This window comes from Helicoverpa zea, chromosome 22 (genome assembly GCF_022581195.2).
Source record: "Helicoverpa zea isolate HzStark_Cry1AcR chromosome 22, ilHelZeax1.1, whole genome shotgun sequence".
Taxonomy (NCBI): domain Eukaryota; kingdom Metazoa; phylum Arthropoda; class Insecta; order Lepidoptera; family Noctuidae; genus Helicoverpa; species Helicoverpa zea.
In genome coordinates, this window is record NC_061473.1 from 7,847,739 (window position 1) to 7,867,579 (window position 19,841).

General features: G+C 37.9%; 1 protein-coding gene across 3 annotated transcripts in view; it reads right to left on the reverse strand.

Annotated features, from left to right (window-relative positions):
• LOC124641306 (sodium- and chloride-dependent transporter XTRP3) overlaps positions 1-18,885 on the reverse strand; it is a 59,584-nt gene extending 40,699 nt beyond the window's left edge. For 2 of the 3 annotated variants that reach the window (XM_047179359.1, XM_047179358.1), the window contains exons 1-2: positions 18,723-18,876; positions 7,041-7,755 (exon numbers count right to left, since the gene is read on the reverse strand). In XM_047179359.1, the coding sequence (XP_047035315.1) occupies positions 7,041-7,302 (262 nt within the window). In that variant the 5' untranslated portion in view covers positions 7,303-7,755; positions 18,723-18,876. Of the gene's footprint in view, positions 1-7,040; positions 7,756-18,722 lie in introns of all 3 variants that reach the window. The other variant, XM_047179357.1, reaches the window with a different exon arrangement.
• Between the last annotated feature and the right edge of the window lie 956 nt (positions 18,886-19,841).

Sequence of the window (19,841 nt, forward strand, 5' to 3'; positions counted from 1 at the left end):
CGACATAATGACGCGCGGGGTTGCGACAGTCATCGAGAGGATCCAGCTGCTTGGCCTGGAGGTGGCCTTGCACAAATCCGAGGCCATGTGCTTTCATGGGCTTCGAAACGCGCCACCTTCAGGCTCCCAGGTCACGGTGGGGGGGGGTTACCATCGGCGTCGAGAGGGCGATGAAGTACCTAGGACTCGTCCTCGACGGCCGGTGGAACTTCGTCGAACATTTCCGACGTTTGGGCCCCAAACTGGAGAAGACAGGTGCTGCCTTCAAGCGGCTCCTGCCCAACCTGGGAGGCCCAAACGCCCCCTGCCGTAAACTCTACGCGGGAGTCTTGCGGTCCATGGCCCTTTACGGGGCCCCGGTATGGGCACGTTCGGTACGGCCGCGGGCTGTACACTACCTGAACGTGCCCCAAAGGGTGATAGCCATTAGGCTAATCCGGGGGTACCGCACGATTTCCCGCGAAGCAGCTGGCCTACTTGCTGGACTGCCACCGTGGGATCTGGAGGCGTGGGTCTTCTTGCGCCTGTACGACTGGCGCGAGGAGGCTCAGCGCCGGGGAGAAACCCCGTTGCCGCGGCAAGTTGTCGCGCAGCGGGCGGAGCTCCGGCGCGATCTCATGGTGGCCTGGAGGGAGCGACTGTCGCAACCCAGTGCAGGGCACGCCACCATCGTGGCGGTAAGTCCCCTCTTTGAGGAGTGGCTCGGGAGGAGTCACGGCGCCCTCACGTACCGCATGACGCAGGTCCTCACCGGACACGGTTGTTTCGGGAGGTACCTGCACCGCATCGGTCGTGAAGAGGCGCCCGGGTGTCACCATTGTGCGGACAGCCCCGAGGACACGGTGGACCACACAGTCCAGGTGTGCCCCGCATGGGAAGGGCACCGCCGGGTCCTCGTCGAGGCTTTGGGCGGCGGCGACCTCTCGCGTCCGGCCCTGGTTCAGGCCATGGTCCGGGGCGAGAGGGAATGGGATGCCGTCGCCTCCTTCTGCGAAGCGGTCATGCTCGAGAAGGAGGAGGCGGAACGCCAGAGAGTTCGCACCTCTCATCCCGGCCGCCGCGCTGGACCAGGTAGACACCATGGGCGCCGGGTGTCGCGAGATGACTCCCGGCCACCGTAGGCGTGGGTCTGTGGGCGGTGAGTTCGGGTGGCTCATCGTCCCTCTGTCTTTCTAGACGACAGACCCGTGTCGACGGCGCGCGTTGTTCCACGCGCTCCTCAAAGAGATGTCAGCAACCCCAGCGGGGCCCAGCAGGGCCAAGGCCTGCCGGGGCTGCGGGTTGTTCGAAAGAGATACCGCGGCCCTGGTACATAAAAGGCCTATGACGGAACACGACGATTTTAGTCAGTAAGAGTCTGACACTCCCTCACCGCTGCTAACCCACAGCGGGAGGGGTCATTTGATGATTTTACGTCGCTAAAAAAAAAAAAAAAAAAAAAAAAGGTACGGAACCCTAAAAACGGAGAAAAGTAATGGATAGAGAACGCCACCTTGAGGAACACCCGCAGCGAGTTCCCGCCACTCAGAGGAAGCCTCATCAACGCGGACCGACTGTGAGCGACCTCGAAGATAAGAGTTGAACCACCCAACAGCAGAAGGAGATACATTTAGTGAGGATAGGATACCTAAGAGGATGTCGAAATCAACTGAGTTAAACGCACTGCTAAAATCCAGCAAAACCAGTACAGTTAAAAGCCCCTTCTCCATAGCCAGCCGGATATCATCAGTAATTTTGATGAGAGCCGACACTGTACTATGGCCAGGGCGAAAACCAGACTGGTATGGACTCAGCAGGCTGTTAAAGCTGTCTATTATAATATGATCGGGCTTATAAATCAGTAAAGCATCATCTTAACGGGAAAAACTCGGAAATGCAATTTTAGTTTATTTTTTATTGCATTTCTAGTATGAAAATCTCGCTTGCTATTTGTTCCTCCTGAAAAATTAAAACAAAAAAGTTATCTCTTACGAGGTTTTCACTCTAAGATATCTAAATAGTAGTGCGGACATTACAAAGCTTAGGTATTTGGTTGGTATCAGACCGACAAAAACCACTGTTACCTTCGTTCATTAGTATGATCGGGCCAACTACCGACTGACTGTAGTTTAAGTTCAGTATGCACTTGCTTACCATAACTTAGTCTTAAACCCACCTCTAAAAAATAATTAGAAACAGCTTTCAATAAACAAACACGCCCTCATATTTACCCTATAAATAGTCCTCATCTCAATCCACTCATTCAAAATCTCTTCACCAATCGATCGGACAGGTAATACACCACTACCTATTTCACACTGCATTTTCAACCTTACACTCTTACAATTAAAGACTATAATCGTCTGTCAGTGGTTCTCATACAGGATTTTAAACCTTATATTCATATAGTTGAGGTTCAAAATCATCTGTCAGTGGATGCAGTAGCTCTGCCCGGGCCGCCGGTAGCCACGCAGGTGCAAACTGCGTTTCCCCGGGCATGGAATGCAGACGAAACTGAAGTATGTATACCTGTAGTAGTATTATGTAGTGAGGGTAGTATATAGGTATATTATGTAGTGTGTGCCAAGGATTATGAAGAAATGGAGTGTTCAGGGGCAATGTTTGGTGGTACCGTGACGTGGGAAAATTGGGAATGTTAAGAGTGGAGTGTAATTAGGTACTGATTGAAGGAAAAATGTTGTGTCGGGAAGAGTATTTCGACTGGATATTAGTGTGAGGATTAAGATTGCACATGTGCAATTTGTATCGAATAATTTATTGTAGATAGAACAAGACACCCTCTCCATGTGAGAGGAGGCCTGTGCCCAGCAGTGGGACGATAAAAAAGGCTGTAACAGTAACAGATAGAACAAGATAAGGAATGAAAAAAAGCTATAAAGTATTTTTGAACAAAAATTCTGCAATGTTTAAAGATTTAAAAAAATATATACTATTTTCAACCCTTATTAACCACAACTTACAAAATTTTACTAATTACCCAACCACACAATAAATTATACAAACACGTTTCCAGCACTCCATATTAAAATTCATAACTCCACGTCACGTAATTACATTTTGATCCTCACCCCGTCCAGACACACACGCACACACACACACGCACATATACAAGTGTACGATAGAGAGGGGTATAACCCTTTAATCTCCCCTAGGATATCATAAACGGAACCGGGAAACTGTTTGACTGAACGGTGATAATTCTCTTTTGAGTGTTTTTGATGACCACTGTTTGTGAAAGGGAGGCCTGTATACTTTATATTATGAAGCTCAAGATTTTTTAATGGGTTTATTTCAGGAACTACTGAAACTTACGATTGAATTTATTTTAGTCTTAAGGTTATGGCACATTATAGCGGCACCGCAACAGCACGGCTCCACACCAGCATTTAAGTTGTCATTCAATTTAGAGCATTAAATCGTGTATATTATAATATATTTCGTAATGTCAATATGAAAAAGCCAGCGGCGAGCAGTCAGCGTGCTTGCCGCTTCCACACAACTCGACTCGCCGCCCGCGTGCTGCAAGCGAGCGGTCCTCATGCGTACAGCGCGCCGACGGCGTGCTAATTGCGCGCCGACTCCGAGCCGGCAGCGAAACAACGTCATTACGTCGTGTTCAATTATAACATCAATCATAATCGTCTTAAAATAATATTGAGTTTGCGGTGACAGCAAGCTTACACCTCGCGGCCGGCGCGCGGCCGGCGAGCGGCGAGCGCTGGCAGCTAGCCGTAGTCTTAATTCGAGGCGACGCCGTGCTGCAGCCGTGCTGTTGCGGTGCTGCTATAATGTGCCACAAGCTTGTGATAGCCCATTTATCGAGAAAGGTTAATTTTTATCCGGATGCGTAGAGTGCAAATATAACCAAGTCCGTTCTAATAAGTAGGTATAAGGAGACTTTGTTTGTTATGCTTTCACGCTTAACTACTGATCCGAATGAGCATATTTGGCACGGAGATTTTTATTCAGATGTAAGACGTAGTGCGTTGATGATTATAATTTCTTACTACGTAGTGTCTCGGACGCGCCTCGGGAATTACGACTAAGAGCCCCCACACAACACTATATCAGATGTGTAGTTGTAATATGCGCACTGGAAATGTTATCTCCAGTCCATACCTCTCAATACTATTTTATGAGCCCCATCATACTATTGAACCACTTAGAGCGCGCACACACTATTTGGTCGGCCCTTGGTAGGTTTTTTTTTGTAAGATAATCATGAATTCAAACAAAGTTTTTAATCGGTCAGATACTGAAAAAAATACCTAATCGTTATTAAGTGTGTACTTTCATTCGTCTTCATACTGATTTATGAGCCCAATCAAACCATTGAACCACTGAAAGTTTGCAGTGTGTAGCTATTACCACCACATCTTCATAAAATAACATAAACGCAACTCAACAAACAGTGAGAGTATTATTCGTACGAACGATTGCAGTTAGCATGACGTTGTAGCGCTCTATAAAATCAATACTTTATGACTGCATACAGAACTTTCTGGTCTTAGGCTGCATCTACACGGTGCAAGTAGCTTGCGCATGTTGAGGCACGTGCGCAGGTTACATGCATGTCAAAAACGTGCACGTCCAGCGACTCGCGCATGCACCAAAGCAAAATATTCACCCGCGTGCTCTTGTCACTTGTGCATGTTAAGGCGACGAATTGGTCAACAATAATTCCATAACCGGCACGCGCATCTAAGGCGCCAAAAGGGGTCGGAGCGTCTGAGCGGGGCGAGGATAACAATACGCGCGCTAGCTTATAACTAAAAGTCGTAAGCGACAAAATGGTTTTGTAATTTATTTATTTTGAAATGATAATTTGATAAAAATTCCTTCTACAATTTTAAAGAGTATGTATATACTCAACTACTAAAAAAGTTAAGAGGCTTAAATCGGTCCCGTTTGCCCATAATATGTGAATCTCTTTTTAAAAAGAGGTATGTTTGATATATTTTTCTCTGTTATAAAAGTTACCTAATCATGTTTTGACGTCTAACAAAGTAAGGTTTAAGGCTCCAGCAGACCGGATGCGTATACGTAGACGTAAGCGTAGACGTGCACGTAGACGTGCACGTACCATGAGTTGTAATGTATGGAAATGTATGAGACAGGCCACACCGCTTGCGTAACGACGCGCACGTCTACGTTACGCAAGCGGTGTGGCCTGTCTCATACATTTCCATACATTACAACTCATGGTTACGCCGTAACTACGCGCGTGACTACGACGTGGTTACGCATACGCATCCGGTCTGCTCGAGCCTTTGTATCATGAACTTTCAGGTAACCAAGTTTTATTTTGATCCGTTTTGTATTTACTGAGAAAAATTGAGATCCTTGGCGCCAAAAATTCCAATTCGTCCTCTTAACTTCCTCCAGCTACATGCACCGTGTAGATGCACCCTTATGCTCGATGTCGTTATAAGTGATTGCTTTTGATAATCTATGTAATGGTCCTGTCTTTGCCGTTTATTTACTGTGTAAAGTATAAATGTAAGTAAGTATTGTATGGTTAGAGTATTGGTGTGTCGGTAATTTGATTGAGACCGATAGCGTTAACCGATTGATTTACAAAGAAATTATATGCTAAATAAGGTGATTACAAAAAGTTTATATGCCAGGTATAGTTCTTAAACGATGGTTGTTTAATAACAGCCTTTAACCAAAGAACAAATCCGAGTTTGATAGATAAGGAAAAACACAAGGATCTAAATTGAAAAACATAACTAAGGCTCTTATTATAATGTGGTCTACGTAAATATTGTTGCACCATTTATAAAACAAATTATGTCTCATACTAAAATCAGCTTCAAATCAAATTCTATAAACTGTGACTGACTTCACGTCTAATTCGCGAACTTAACGACAATTTAATTGTGGAAACATGCAATTTCTGAAAATCAAGTTCAATGCTAGAAATTGCTAGAATGTAAATATTTAAAATTATATCTGATAAAGGTTGAAAACACACGTGTATGTATATGGGTATTGTTAGTCTATACTTATATTATAAAGCTGAAGAGTTCTTTTGATCGAGCTAATATTGAGAACTACCGGACGGATTTTAAAAAATCATTCAGTGTTAGATAGCTCATTTATTGAGAAAGGCTATAGGCAACTTTTCTAACCGGATGCGCGGAGTAGTTTTTACAAGACGTGGGTGAAATCGCAAGTATTACTATACTCTGATAATACGAAAATAATGTTACCGCTCTGTTCTTTTCCTTAACCAAATGTACCTACTGCAGATTTGTATAGGACTGTAGATTGAAACAAAATTTCGAAGAGATACATAACTACCTGTATGGAAAGTAAGCAAATGGAAAATTTATTGAACATATTGCGTAAGGAACCTCCCTGAGGATACTTTCTATTTTCATAGGCTATAGAAAACAGCTAGTTTACCATATAATTATATAATTACGGATATATAAGGCCACACTAATTAATTTAACAAACCACCGATGGCCTTTATAAATTAGAACGCTATTGAAAGCCTAAACCACAAGTTTAATCAATACATGTATGAAAGTATAGGAAACCGCGCCATTATTTATAATTACTTATTTATGTCGATGCTGTTAATTAGGTAAAAGCTTTGCTGCTAGAAATAATGAAAAACTCAATGAGCTTTTTTAAATAAATTGGTAATTGAAAAAGATTTGCGGGTTCGTAAAGCAAGTTAAAGAAGTACTTTCATAGATTTCATAGATATTTAAAAAATATTTGGAGGTTCTAAAGGACTCTTACTAAGGTACGTAATACATACTACCGAGGCCCGATGACTCGTTGTTTCAAAAGTAGTTTGAAATATTAATCCTCGCCAGTTTGATGAATTTAGAACAAATTAAAAGAGCCTTTCTTTTGTCTTCAAATACCCACATATGGTTTTATTTCACACATCTTAAGTTCTTTTTAGGTCTAAAAATATTTACAACAAAAGTTATAACAACAATCATCGGTATCGTCGTTCCGTTGTCATTCTTTAAACTAATTCCTACTATTTCCTACTAAAAATAGAAAAAAAATCTTACCTCCTCCATTCTGCTGGCACAAATACGGGAACCGCCATATATTGCCGAGTCCCACAGAATATCCGATGATTGACAAGAAGAACTGCAGCTTCCCTGACCACGCCGCGCGGTCTTCATCAGGGGCCTCGCGTTGTAAAGACCCCCTAGACCCTTGCAGCACGATCGTGACCCCATGAGGCCTCTCGCTACCATCAGCCCTCGCATTTAAAGGCGCCAACTCATGCCCATTCCTTGGCCCAATAGCTTCAGCCTTTCCCGCCATTTTAAACGTCAAAATTCCTTTTTTATCTATGGTTAGTCAGTTTAGTCGATTTATTTTAATCAATAAGATTTTTCTACTTAAAATTATTAATTGTTTTCTTCACTTTTTATATTTTATTGTCTTTTTAATGTTTAAGTTTAACAAGATTATTAGAATGGTTACCTATGAATATGTTCATAATACGCTATTGATGTATTTCGTAGTCGTACGTGAAGTATCGTATGGCGTCTTTTTTTACGAATTCCACTACTTTAAAATACGTTGTTGTTCTTTGTAGTAGTTTTTGTCGTAATTTTAATGAATCCCTGAACACGTTGACGGTTTCTCTGTGCATATGAGACAGTTATTTTGCCGTCAATATGAATACAACATAACGAAACTGCCGAGTTTGAAATTAGAACGGTGCTATTTTATTCTGGACATCTTTGCTGTCTATGGAAGAAGACCAGGCATCTGAAACAATTGAAAATAAACACGTTAAATTCACATTTGCCTTTGACAAATACACAACGAAATCTAACCCTTTACAAAAAAAATCGACGTCAATAATGCTCATACCTAAAACCTGAAAACCCCATAAAACTATGATCAGCCGTAAGTTAGATAATCGCTCACCAACTTACATACATACAGGTCAAAACTCAACCTCCTTTATTTAAAAAATCGGTGAATAGAAAACCGAAAAAGGAAGAAAATACCTTATTATTTATATACCGTAGACTGAATCGTAATATAGGCTATTTCATTAGTGCGTGCCTTAAGCCCATCCGATATGTCGGTCGGTTCAGCAATATGGACGAGTAGGTCCGTGATAAATGTACCAATTCTACAATCAAGGTTTTACGAATTAATACATTGTAAAAGGTAAAGGTATATCGTATTTTTATGTAATTTTACTAGAAAAAATATTTCCATTTTCTGACTAGCAGTTCCTCGCGATACCTATGTCCCGATAACTACGTCCTACCCCGGATAAAATTAATCTATAGCCATTCACTGAAATAAATTTTCATATCGGTCCAACAGTTCTTAAGTTTAGCAGATTCAAACAAACAAACACTTCTGCTTCTTTGTATAAGTATAGGTAAGTATAGATTTTATCGAAATTGTACCTTCAGATCTATGAAGCGATAGTCACGGCATGGTTAAATCATCGGGTTCGTCAAAGGTCCGATCAAATTGAAGCTTTGGTATTAGATAGATGTCAATTAATGGTAACTATGCTTTCACGAGTATTCGAATAATTGCTTCCAAAACTAGCACATTTCGAACTGTCAAAAGATAAGCTAGTAATTTGCATAAAGGTTTAGGCACGTTCGTTCCGGGAAAGCAACTTTTCACAACCGGGTAAACATTAGCGTATATACTTTCGCTGGTTCTAGACTATTATACGAAAGAAATCATTTATGTATAAATCAGTTCAGTAGTTAATGGCCTGAAAGCGCGACACACAAAAAGACTGACCAACAGATTTACTTATTTGCTTTTTATTAAGGATTTTATTTACCCTAAAAATTATAGGTAAGTAGGTCGGTATATAACACCATATATCCACGTATTTAACATTTTACACTAAAAATGGAGTTTGGACCTCCATAAACACCAATTTTACCATCGTTTGGTATTAGGACAGATTTGCATAACGTTGTTGTTGTAACGGTTACAGTAAGATTACTGGGAACGTGACCAGCAGCCGTGCACAAGTCTTAAGCTTTGCACGTGCGAGCCGCGACGAAGCAATGCCGAAACAAGGATTTGTACCAAATTATTCCGTTGATTTATTCGATATATTTGTAAAATACTTTGTGCTAATATTATATAGCTTGTTCTTCACCCTACTTATCGAGTCAGCTGCTGGTTACAAGCTATAGTGTCAGAATTTTCTCAAATCCACCCTGTTTTCTCGATCGTGATCACGAGCTAATAAGCCCGAATAAAAGTTTGACTTTGACTTTAAGCTACAGGACTGCGTTAAATATTCTTTCAGTTTTAGTAACCTATCCCAATTATAGAGGTATGCTTTTGGCTACTTTTTATACGGGAGCGCGTAGAGTTCCCGAAACCACTATTGGAATCTAGAAGTAGTTTAATTCACGTTAATTTAACTTAAGTGTAGTTATGTATAATTTTCACTAGGTATTTCCAAGTTTTTACCATTTTAATTTCCTTATTGCATCATATCCATAACCAAAAACCAGTTAAATAAAACCTTCCTTTACACAAACAAATATTGGTTAAACTTATTGCGATAGGTAAGTAATACTAAAATAGTAACAATAATTAATGTGAAAGGGTATTTACAGCTATTTTGACGTCCCCACCGTGGTTATGACTTAGCTACGGACATAATTTATTACTAACCATAGACTGTAGAATGGGTAGAAGTCCCACAGTATTTTTTTAGCTTAGGTAGTGTGCTTAGATTATTCGGGGCCGCAGGATTATTTTAAAGAGTTACCGCGGCCTTCATACATAAAAGGCCAACGAAGGAATATGATGGTTTTTGGTCAGTAATGAGTCTGACACTCCCCTCACGCGGCTAACCCAAAGCGGGAGTTGTGATTTGATGATTTCCCATAAAAAATAACAATCAGAATCATAACTTTTCGTTTAAACAAGACGTATTTATTTTAGTAGAAAAATAAATCCACAGAAAAAAAGTCCTAGATAAAAAAAAACAACTTATATGGAACTTCTGCATTCCCTTCCATTATTAACCGGTTCAATCCAGTTTGATCTGATAAAAGCCAGAAGCGAAGTGTGTCAAGGTTACATACGGAAGGGATGTACCCTCCGTTGGCAGTCGTTTGCATGGGGAGAGGTACAAGGGGTGAGATCTGAATGCAGAGATTTGTATGAAGTCTGGTTTGGTCTGGTTATTATTCGCGATTTTAACTGAATGTTTAATTGTGTTATAGGTATATTTTGCTGTTTAAAAGGCGAGTTTGTGAGGGCAGTAAATTGTTATTTGAAATCGGGATCTGCAATGGACGTTATAAAATAAGTCTTTTTATAAGGAGTCATGTAAGGGTGAAGATTGAGATCCAGACACGTCAGTTTTCTGAAAATAACTTGAACTATGAATTTTCACATTCAATTTTCAAACTAAATAAGTAGTTGTTTAAAGAAAAACGGGCGTTTATATGTATTGTTGTTGATGAACTTGAGCCTGAGAAGTGTTACTGAAAAATTGTATATAAAAAAATTACTAACCTAGGAATGAAACTCACGTCCTCATACCGACAGTTGAAAATAACTATCATCGAACAAAATAAATAGGTACTATGAACAAACTCATTATTACACTACGAAATACATATGTTTGTATGTAAAGACCTTCAACAACAAAAGTTCTATTAAAAAAGTTTTATCGATAAAAGTAGTGATCGGGTTAGAAAATAGATTTCAACAAAGTTACCTAATTCATTTTGTTGATGTTTATGATTACGATAATTATAATCTTTTTAGATGTCTATTGTTAGTCCATTCAAAATTGATTAATTACGCTTTGAATACCTATATATGTCTATTTTTTCTTGATGGTAAAAGCAGCTTTATTTTTGAATACCGCGGTAAAGTATTTTTGTCGTCATCTTTGACAACGAAAATAAACTTAGGTATACATATTAACGTATATCCTATAAGTAAGCGTTAATAAATTGCGAAAACTGACATAAAGAAATATTACTTTTCCAATGATTTTATTGAACTTGCTTCAGTAAAAATTATTGAAATTCCGGGTGCTAGACTTATTGGACCTGCCTCCAATATCACGGTCGACCACAAACGAATCGGAATCGAGTCACGTTATCGAGAAGACGATATCGATTTGATTCAATTGCCAACCATTTTGAAATCACTGCAATAACGGGAAAATATCTAGATTGCTTATTGAGGAAGGCTGTAGGCTACTTTTTCAACTGATAGCGGAAGCTAGTCTATAAAAATATGATGAAGAGGATATATATTTTTTTCTTTTTTTGTTTTAACAAATTAGAAAAATTGTTTGATACTCTAAAGGCTTCGAAACTGGAACCGATTAGAAAAACGTTTCACTGTTGGAAAGCTACACTCTTACCGAGTAACACAAGCTATATTTTATCCCGGTACGCGAAGAAATACCCCCGGAACGCGGGTGAAACAGCGGGAAAACACCTAGTAATACTATAAAGAAACATAAACTACAAATCTGAACAAAAATCACGAATATAATGATGGAAAACAAATACAGAACATCGGAATTCGCAACCTCTCTCTGTTTTGGGAAGTCGGTTAAAAAACAGAAGAGTACACATTAATATCATTGGCTGTATAATGCTATCGATCTGTGCCGACCCACTGACCGCTATTGTGTTTGACAGCTGCCTTATGTGACATGTCCGGGGAAGGTTGGGATAAGGAGGCTTTAACTAAATGTCATTGTGGTAAAAACGCGGGATTAGTTATTTTTGTAGGCTGTCATTTATAGTTTCTGTTTCACTTATAAATTAATATTAAAACAGGATTTTTAGTTTAGTTGGTTTTACTATGAAGGCTCCGGAAGTATTGAACTGATTTGAAATGAGGCGAGTTGACTTGAATTTCACGGAATTAGCGCGTTTGTAGCGATTAATGCTCAATCCTTCTCCGTGCGAGAGGAGGCCTGAGCCCAGCAGTGGCACAATAAAAAGGCTGTAACAGTAACAGCGCGTTCAAAGAAACAAATTCAAATTGTCATATTAATACCTTCATTAGATATATTAGCGTTTTTTTCTTTAATTTTAGACATAGAAGTGTATAATTTCTATATTTACCGTCTAAATTAGGGCATAAATCGCTTCAAAAATATCGGACTAATCAATTTCACACTGAGTGGGTCGTGAACGTGATCTTTTGGTTTTTCGCCGACGATGGTCCCTTGTTCTAAAATCTAGATCGGTAAAAGAGTACCTACTTATCTATATGTATTTATGTATTTTAAAGCTGCAGATTTTTTTGTATGAATAATGTTACTACTGATCTGTTGTGAAATACATAGATATCTTTCAGGGTTGTTTCATTTATCGAGAAAGGCTATCGAGTGCTTTTTATTCGGATTCTCGAAGTAATTTTCGCAAGCTACGGGTGCAACCGACGCAGCTACTTAAGTTATACAAACCCCCACGAGTCTCTGTACCAGGTGTGAATCCGAACGCATTCTAAAATCCCCTTTCCCTCCACTTTCGAAAATGGAACGTTGGAAGAAAACTGGTTTTATTGTGATCAGCAATTTTTTGTATTGTACCTATTGATCGATTTGCAAATAAAGTTTTAGCTACACAAGTTTCAACTAATTTGTAATATCCATTTCTACACACATTAAAATGGTGAGTTTTTGAATTTTGCTTGAAGGCAGGATGAATTTTGCTTAGTCTCAGACAGGAATTGTCTGATTTAAAATACTCTTTTTCTTAATATTTGATCGAAGAAGGTGACAGCATATCCGGATGCGTGAAGTAGTGACAATAACTTCTAACATAAATATAATCAGGTAAGTCGGTTGCAGCAGCCGACTTTGAAACGCTCCAACCGTGGCAGTAAGCCATTTTAAAATGGTGGTGGTTGAATTCGGTTGACAGTTGACAGTTGCATGACAATTAACATCCTTTTACGTCTTTCACAACGCAAGTAAAACCGCAGAGCAATATCTAGTTTTAAAAACAAAAATACAAATAAAACCGACCAGCTGTTAACACAACAACGTTGTTGCTTTGTTCACCATTTTACAAACTTGTATGGAAAATTCAAGAAAACTTCGCTCTTAGCGGGAACTTTTGCAATTTTACACTTTCATAAGAGATTGAAGCTATAATCGGTATTGTATACAACTTTGTGTAGCTGGGTAATGTGGGAGTAAGAACTTTTAGCCTTTTATCTGAAGCAGGTGCGAGATATTGTAGAAAGAGTTCGTTAATGCTTCTATTCTGTGGTAATTGTAGAAATGTAATTGCTTATTGTACTAAGTAGGTGATTGGAATTAAACAATTTTGTCTATTTTTTAGTTCCTCTGTGTTTTTTTTTTACTTTCTTAATATGATAGAGTTGACTTGGAAATATTTTCCCTATTGCAATATGACCTCACCATTTGATGGAAATATTATCTATAATTGGCAAATCAATGTAGTGAAAAAAAAGAAGAAATAGTAACAAAAATTGTAATTTAGTTATTCTCCTTAATACCTACAAAGAATAATTTGCTTTTCATACAAATCTTCATACAAAAAAAAAAACAATAGTCTAAGTACTCTACAGTACCCACTGTGCGTTTTAGCTTGCGACAATTTAAATAAATTCAATATACAAGGTGTTGATTTGCATTTGTGTCATACTTCAGGAGGAGGACATTAAATCCGTAAATAATCGATTGGAATTACAGTTAACGGGAAATAGTTAATATGCGCTGCTTTTTATGTCATTGTAATGTCATAGTATTTCAGAAATAATCCAATTTTATGAATGAAATTCATGAGTGATCGTTGCGAATGCTTTGTGTTTGCGTTTGTGTGAGGGCGCAGCACAGTTTTGAGGCCAGTAACACACGCGCCGAGTTTGAAAACGGGTAGGTGGCATTGACGAATTTCAGAAAAAATAAATAAAATCAAAATTTTTCGTACCAATTTTTTGTTGATTTGGGTTGAGAATCATTAGTATAATTACGTCCTTGACTATGGCACGGATGCAAATCAACAGCTTGTATAATATCCACGTTTTTGCAACTAACTACAAAAAAGTGTTCGAAACAAACTTCTAATTTAAAATAAAGCAAATTGCAATAAATAGACAAGACACGCGATATCCTAGCTAGTACCACCATAGTCTATGGTACCGAACACTCGCTGTGTACTTGCACTCTGACATTCTGGCGGTAAAAATGCTAAGCTATGGTACATACAGTCATTCAAGGTTATTCTGATGAGTAAGCTATGGGTGGTAAGTACACTCAAGGATGGTAAAATTTGGCTAGTTTTCATGGATTTTTATGTTACCTACTAAGAGTGCCTTACAAAAAATCTAGTATATTTTTCATGTTCGATTTTCCTAAGTGATTTTCATGTATCTCCGAGGAAAATTATTGTTCAGCAAAAAGAAAACCAGCAAATTGTAGGCTCAAGTGTCTTTTACGAATATTTATACCTACTTGAACCTTTAATTCTGGAATAAGTGTAAAGAAACCGACGTAAGAAATAAATTACAGAATTTTGATCATCTTTAGAAAGGTGCAACTTCTTACAAAAGTATAACCTTTGTAAAAACGAGAAAAATATATTTTTTGTAAGTAGTGTATTTATGCAAGTCTCTAAAAATTTTCATATTACTTTTCTCTACCATTTTTCCAACGTCCAGGCAAGTAACCACTCTTTATAATTGGTTCAAAATTAGCCCATGGCTGTCTCAGAGTCTTCTCCAAACTAAACAAATTATAACTTCGCTGCCCCATAACATCCCATGTGAATTATGAGATACACACCTACTGTTTTACCACAAAAACTTTTTAACGTCAGTTTAAGACTTGTCTAAAAAAATGTCAAATTATGACGTTGACATATGGTTCATTTTGGAGCCACATTTTTTTTAGACAAGTGTAAAACAGTGGTTAAAGTTTTTGTAGTAAGGCCACTACTGTTTACCTATCGTGTCTGCTGGACACTGAAGTGGTTGAACCCGTATTTACAATATTATCAAGGAAGTCAAGTTGTCAAGTTATCAAGTTAGGATATCAAAGCTAACTATGTTTGTCGGGTCATCGTGTTTAACGAGGGCGCGTGTCTGCCGCGGAAACTTTACGCTGTTGTCACTTTCAGTTACGTCACCACGGTTTGGGACCCACCCTTGAGATACCTTTGTAATTTCGTGTTGTAATTTTTTTATGTATTAGTTAATGTTATTTATGTTTGTACCCCGAAGACTCCGAAATTACATTACTATTTGAAACATTATTTCACTGTTGCAAAGTTACACTCTGTAACATAGGTTATATTTTATCCCGGTCCCGCGGGATGCGGGTGAAACGGGTTGTATATATTAGTCAATGTAATTTGCATATGTACTAAGAGGCTATATGGATGGAAATATTATAAAGCTAAAGGGTTTGTTTCTTTTTTACAACGCGTTAATCCAAGGAACTGTTGATTTAAAAAAAATAAAGATTTACAGCAATTAAAACAGAAATATCAATAGAGGTATAACGATGAAGAGTATATTTGTTATTCTTGAGAGAAATTACAAAAACTCATCAACCTATTTGAAAAACAACGAGTTTTTCAATGTTAAATACGAATGTTTTTTGTCCGGATGCGATCAATCATAGATTATACACTAATACTGCCGCTAAATAATTCCCACGGGACAGGTGAAAGCCATGCATTTGTAACACTCAAATCAAATATCTTGTATTCAGGAGCAGGTAAATATTGTAATCTATTGTCTACCTCTACCAGTATTACGGATATACAATGTTACCTCTGCACCTGAACATTGATCTAAAATTCACCTGCAAGGCTGAAACCTTGACTGGGCATTACCGGACGCCATTTGCAATTGGAGCGTTCACATTGAAAACTGAACTTATATTGCGAGGAAATCAATTTAAGTTCGTTTTCAGGACGTGGGTGAATCTATTAGAAACAGTTAGTTTATAATGTTAGGGTATTTTCGTGAATATTTTTAAATGGTATAGATTCGATATTGTAATAAGGCTTGCTGCTTGCAGTCGTCAATTGAGGACTGTTTCCACCATCCTTTTTAAAAATAATTGAAACAATAGTTTTTTTGTTACATAGCTGTTATTTTTTGTATGTGTTTAAAACATCCATGGTGATGGTGTGAAAGCGATCAAAAATTCTTAACTCAATAATGACTAATGATGCCAAAAAAAATCATCCTTTTAGCCAGCGCTTTCGAACTAACGAATTTTGCTGCGCGTGTACACTTATTTTGTCCTCCATGCGTTAAAACATCTGTCAAGTGTGAACGCGCTTTCGGGAGCATCGCTTAAACTGGTAGTTGTCAATTGTTTAGGCACGTCGTTATCGAAGCTCATAGGAAAAATAAAATGCTCTACTTTGAAAGAAAATACAATAACGTTGACTTTAACAATATCATAAGACCTCACGACCTTCGTTTTACTAGTATAATCGATCAAATTCAGTTATCCTCATCTCGTAACCGCAATCCATCATTTTATTTGAAGCTAAGATGTGTAGAACATCTATCATACTAGGATATCTAGTGTGAGGCAATTTTATTCAATAGGAATTTATTGTTTGTTCTTAGCTTATCTTTTATCTTTTGCTAGAGACGTAATATAATACTGCGGGGGTGTGTGATTGTTGGTATGTTACGATAGTTACTTTATATACGACAAAATAGGGACATACTATAGTCCACGAGCATTTGCGCAGACATAGTTGCCTCTATTCCTTCACTCTCTTAGCCCGATAGGACGGCAATCGGGCGGATTAGGGGTAAGAATGACATTAACGTGCTCTGCGAATCCCAATTTCACATTCATAATGTTATATGTTGACTAACTTACTTTTCAAGTATATTTTGGACATCAATTACTGTGAGGACATTAAACTGTAGGTCCCGGGTTTCATTGAACATCATTGGCAGTCGTTACGGGTACTCAGAAGCCTGTCTGACAATCAGTCCAACCAAGGGGTATTGGGTTGCCCGGGTTGAGGAGGCCAGATAGGCAGTCGCTCCTTGTAAAGCACTGGTACCCAGCTGCATCCTGTTAGACTGGAAGCCGACCCCAACATAGTTGTGAAAAGGCTCGGCAGATGACATCACATGTTAATTAATGCAATTATGCAGTAAATTAGCGAGGCGTATCAACTCGTATCATGGCTATTTCAGCTCCATTCACAACGCGTAGGCTTCACACAATCAGTGGTCATTGTGCCAGGTGCTATTTATAAAGCCATTGTTTCACGCCCTTGATTTTCTGCTATTCTTTTTGCGGTTTAAATTGGTTTTTTGATGCATTTTCTGATTAATAGGTAATGTGGTCTCCTGAATTAAGTTTTTCTAGTGTGTGGTACGTCGTGAAAATGAGCGGGCTTTTATAAATGGCGTATGGCCCGTTATATGGGATAGTAGGTAATGCAAGATACGTTCTGGCCGAATGTACTGATACCTAATAACTTTTGTTGAAGATGACTTACGGTTATTTTAATTAAAACCTTGCAGTAGCAAACAAAAACAGACCTGAAGGTTTTTTTATGTTTATGTTCGATCTACATGTAAATATACGCATACTTGGGACTGCTAATTGAGTGAATGGATTCAGACAGGGAAACAGGGAACCAGTACTTATCAATTCTGCTTTGCCTAGATAGATACTTATTCGGTAAAGTTATACTTTTGTTGCTTTTAAATGAAGTTTTAAGTAGAAACTGAGTAATTCGAGATCCAGTGAATATTGACGAGACAAAATCGAAGTATTGTTAATAGTTATGTGCTCAAGAAGTAAAATAAATACTTATAAAATTACATCATATTTTCATATTGATTTACTTACACATAATCATACACTTAAGTAAAGGCACGCTCGAGAAAACAAAGAATATAACCTGAATAGTTTCCGTGAAGGAATTTATTTATTGGATCAGTAATTTCAGATGCCTACATAACTAAGTACTTACTTACTTATGTTAAAAATATTCGCTCTTTAGGTATATAAAAGCACAAAAAAAACAAAAGCGTAGATAACTTAAGACTTTTATGTTTCTTTACAAACACAATTTTTTGAGTTTTTTGAAACTTTTTGCAAAAAAATCTTGAAAAATTTGGAAAATGTTTCTCAATCTCTTTTCGTAGGTACACCTGAATAAGCCACGTGCAATATTCACGTGAGCCAACCTTCCTGACCTTCCCCATGGCTCCTATGCGCATCCCCTTCCTCCCCCCCTCCCGCAAGCAGCCCCCTCCCCGCCCGCAATCAATAAATACACCTTCCAACATGTGGACTACAGCCTATTTATTTATAACCTCTTTTCTATTAGGCTGAATAGACTTATGTACATTTGCATAAAAAAGAACAGCTTAAAAAAAGAACGTGCGTTTCATTTTTTTGTCGTTGGTTCTTTTTTAAAGAGGTTGGTTTTGTTCTTGATTGTATTTACATAACATAAAAAGGTTTTGCTGATATAAACTATTTTTATAGTAATTTTCAGTACCTGAATCATATAATTTTGATGTAGTGGGAGCATGCCAATTTATTGAATGCGAAACGGTGTCTGGTTATTCAAAATTGCGGGTCTCTTTATTTGATTCGGAAAACCACTTTTATAAAATTTTTAGATGCGGAAGTAATAGCTATAAACATACACGTTCCTAATTAAATTAAACTTACGTAAAATTTAATAAATAGGTATTCAATAAAAGTGGAAACTTACAAAATTTAAACTTCACGCTAAATCACTGAACAAACTTTTTTTTAATAAAAAACAAGATAAATAAATTAAAAAATTAAGATTATTTCCGTATTTTTTTTCCGAAATTCTTTTTTCAGAAAGGTTCGCGGCGCGCGCACTTATGCGTCGGGCGATCTCCACTGACTGCCGACATCGACAATGTACTAGAGATGGGACATATTGGTTTAAGGATATCGATATTTTTTGCTGTTTTCAGTAGCCATGGGATTGCGTATAATTTATTATTGTACTTTTGAAAAAAACTTTTTTGGCACGTTAAAAAATTCGCGCAGCCGTAAGTTATGCAAATTCATAATCGTAGTTGTTAAGAGATTTTCCGTGAAATTTTAGCGTAAAATTATTTTTTGCTGTATCATCATGACAATGAATTCCTCTATTTTTTTAAATATTCATATTATTTAACCTAAATAGATTTTTGTCTAAAAACTTTTGGGCATAATATTATACGTTGACCTACGTTGTAAGTGCACCTACGTTGTTAAATTTCGGAAATATCTATCTACATTGTGCAATAAGAATGCACAGAGTACTCCATAATTGTATTAATAGACCGCGTCAGGTACCGGCACCTGACCTCTGGCGCTATATCTTAATTACTAATAACGGCTCGCCTCGTGGCTCTACATATGTCCTAGAGCTACCTTGTTAATTTTCATTTTAAAAAAATCGAGTAATTGCAATAACAAGTGATACAACATTCTGAGAGTCGAGATTGTTTGACAAAAAAAAAAACAGTTTTAGTTTGTCAAAAATTTGACAATAACCTAAAAATTACAAATAAGCACAAAGATCTACATACATGTAACTCGATAGGGTCGATACAAAAGCATCATAGTATTGTTGTAGATAAAAAGTGAAAAATATAGAGGAAAAGAGAGACATACGTAGGATAATAAATTAAACATATGAAAATTATATTAAAGCTTTACTGTACAATTATCTGTACTAATATATATAATGTAATTAATTCTACTCATCAAACAACATACAAACGTACATCTTATTACTTATCTGTAAAAGTATCCAAGCGTATAATTAACTAATTAATAAGTAATAAAAACTAATCGATTCATTGCTACG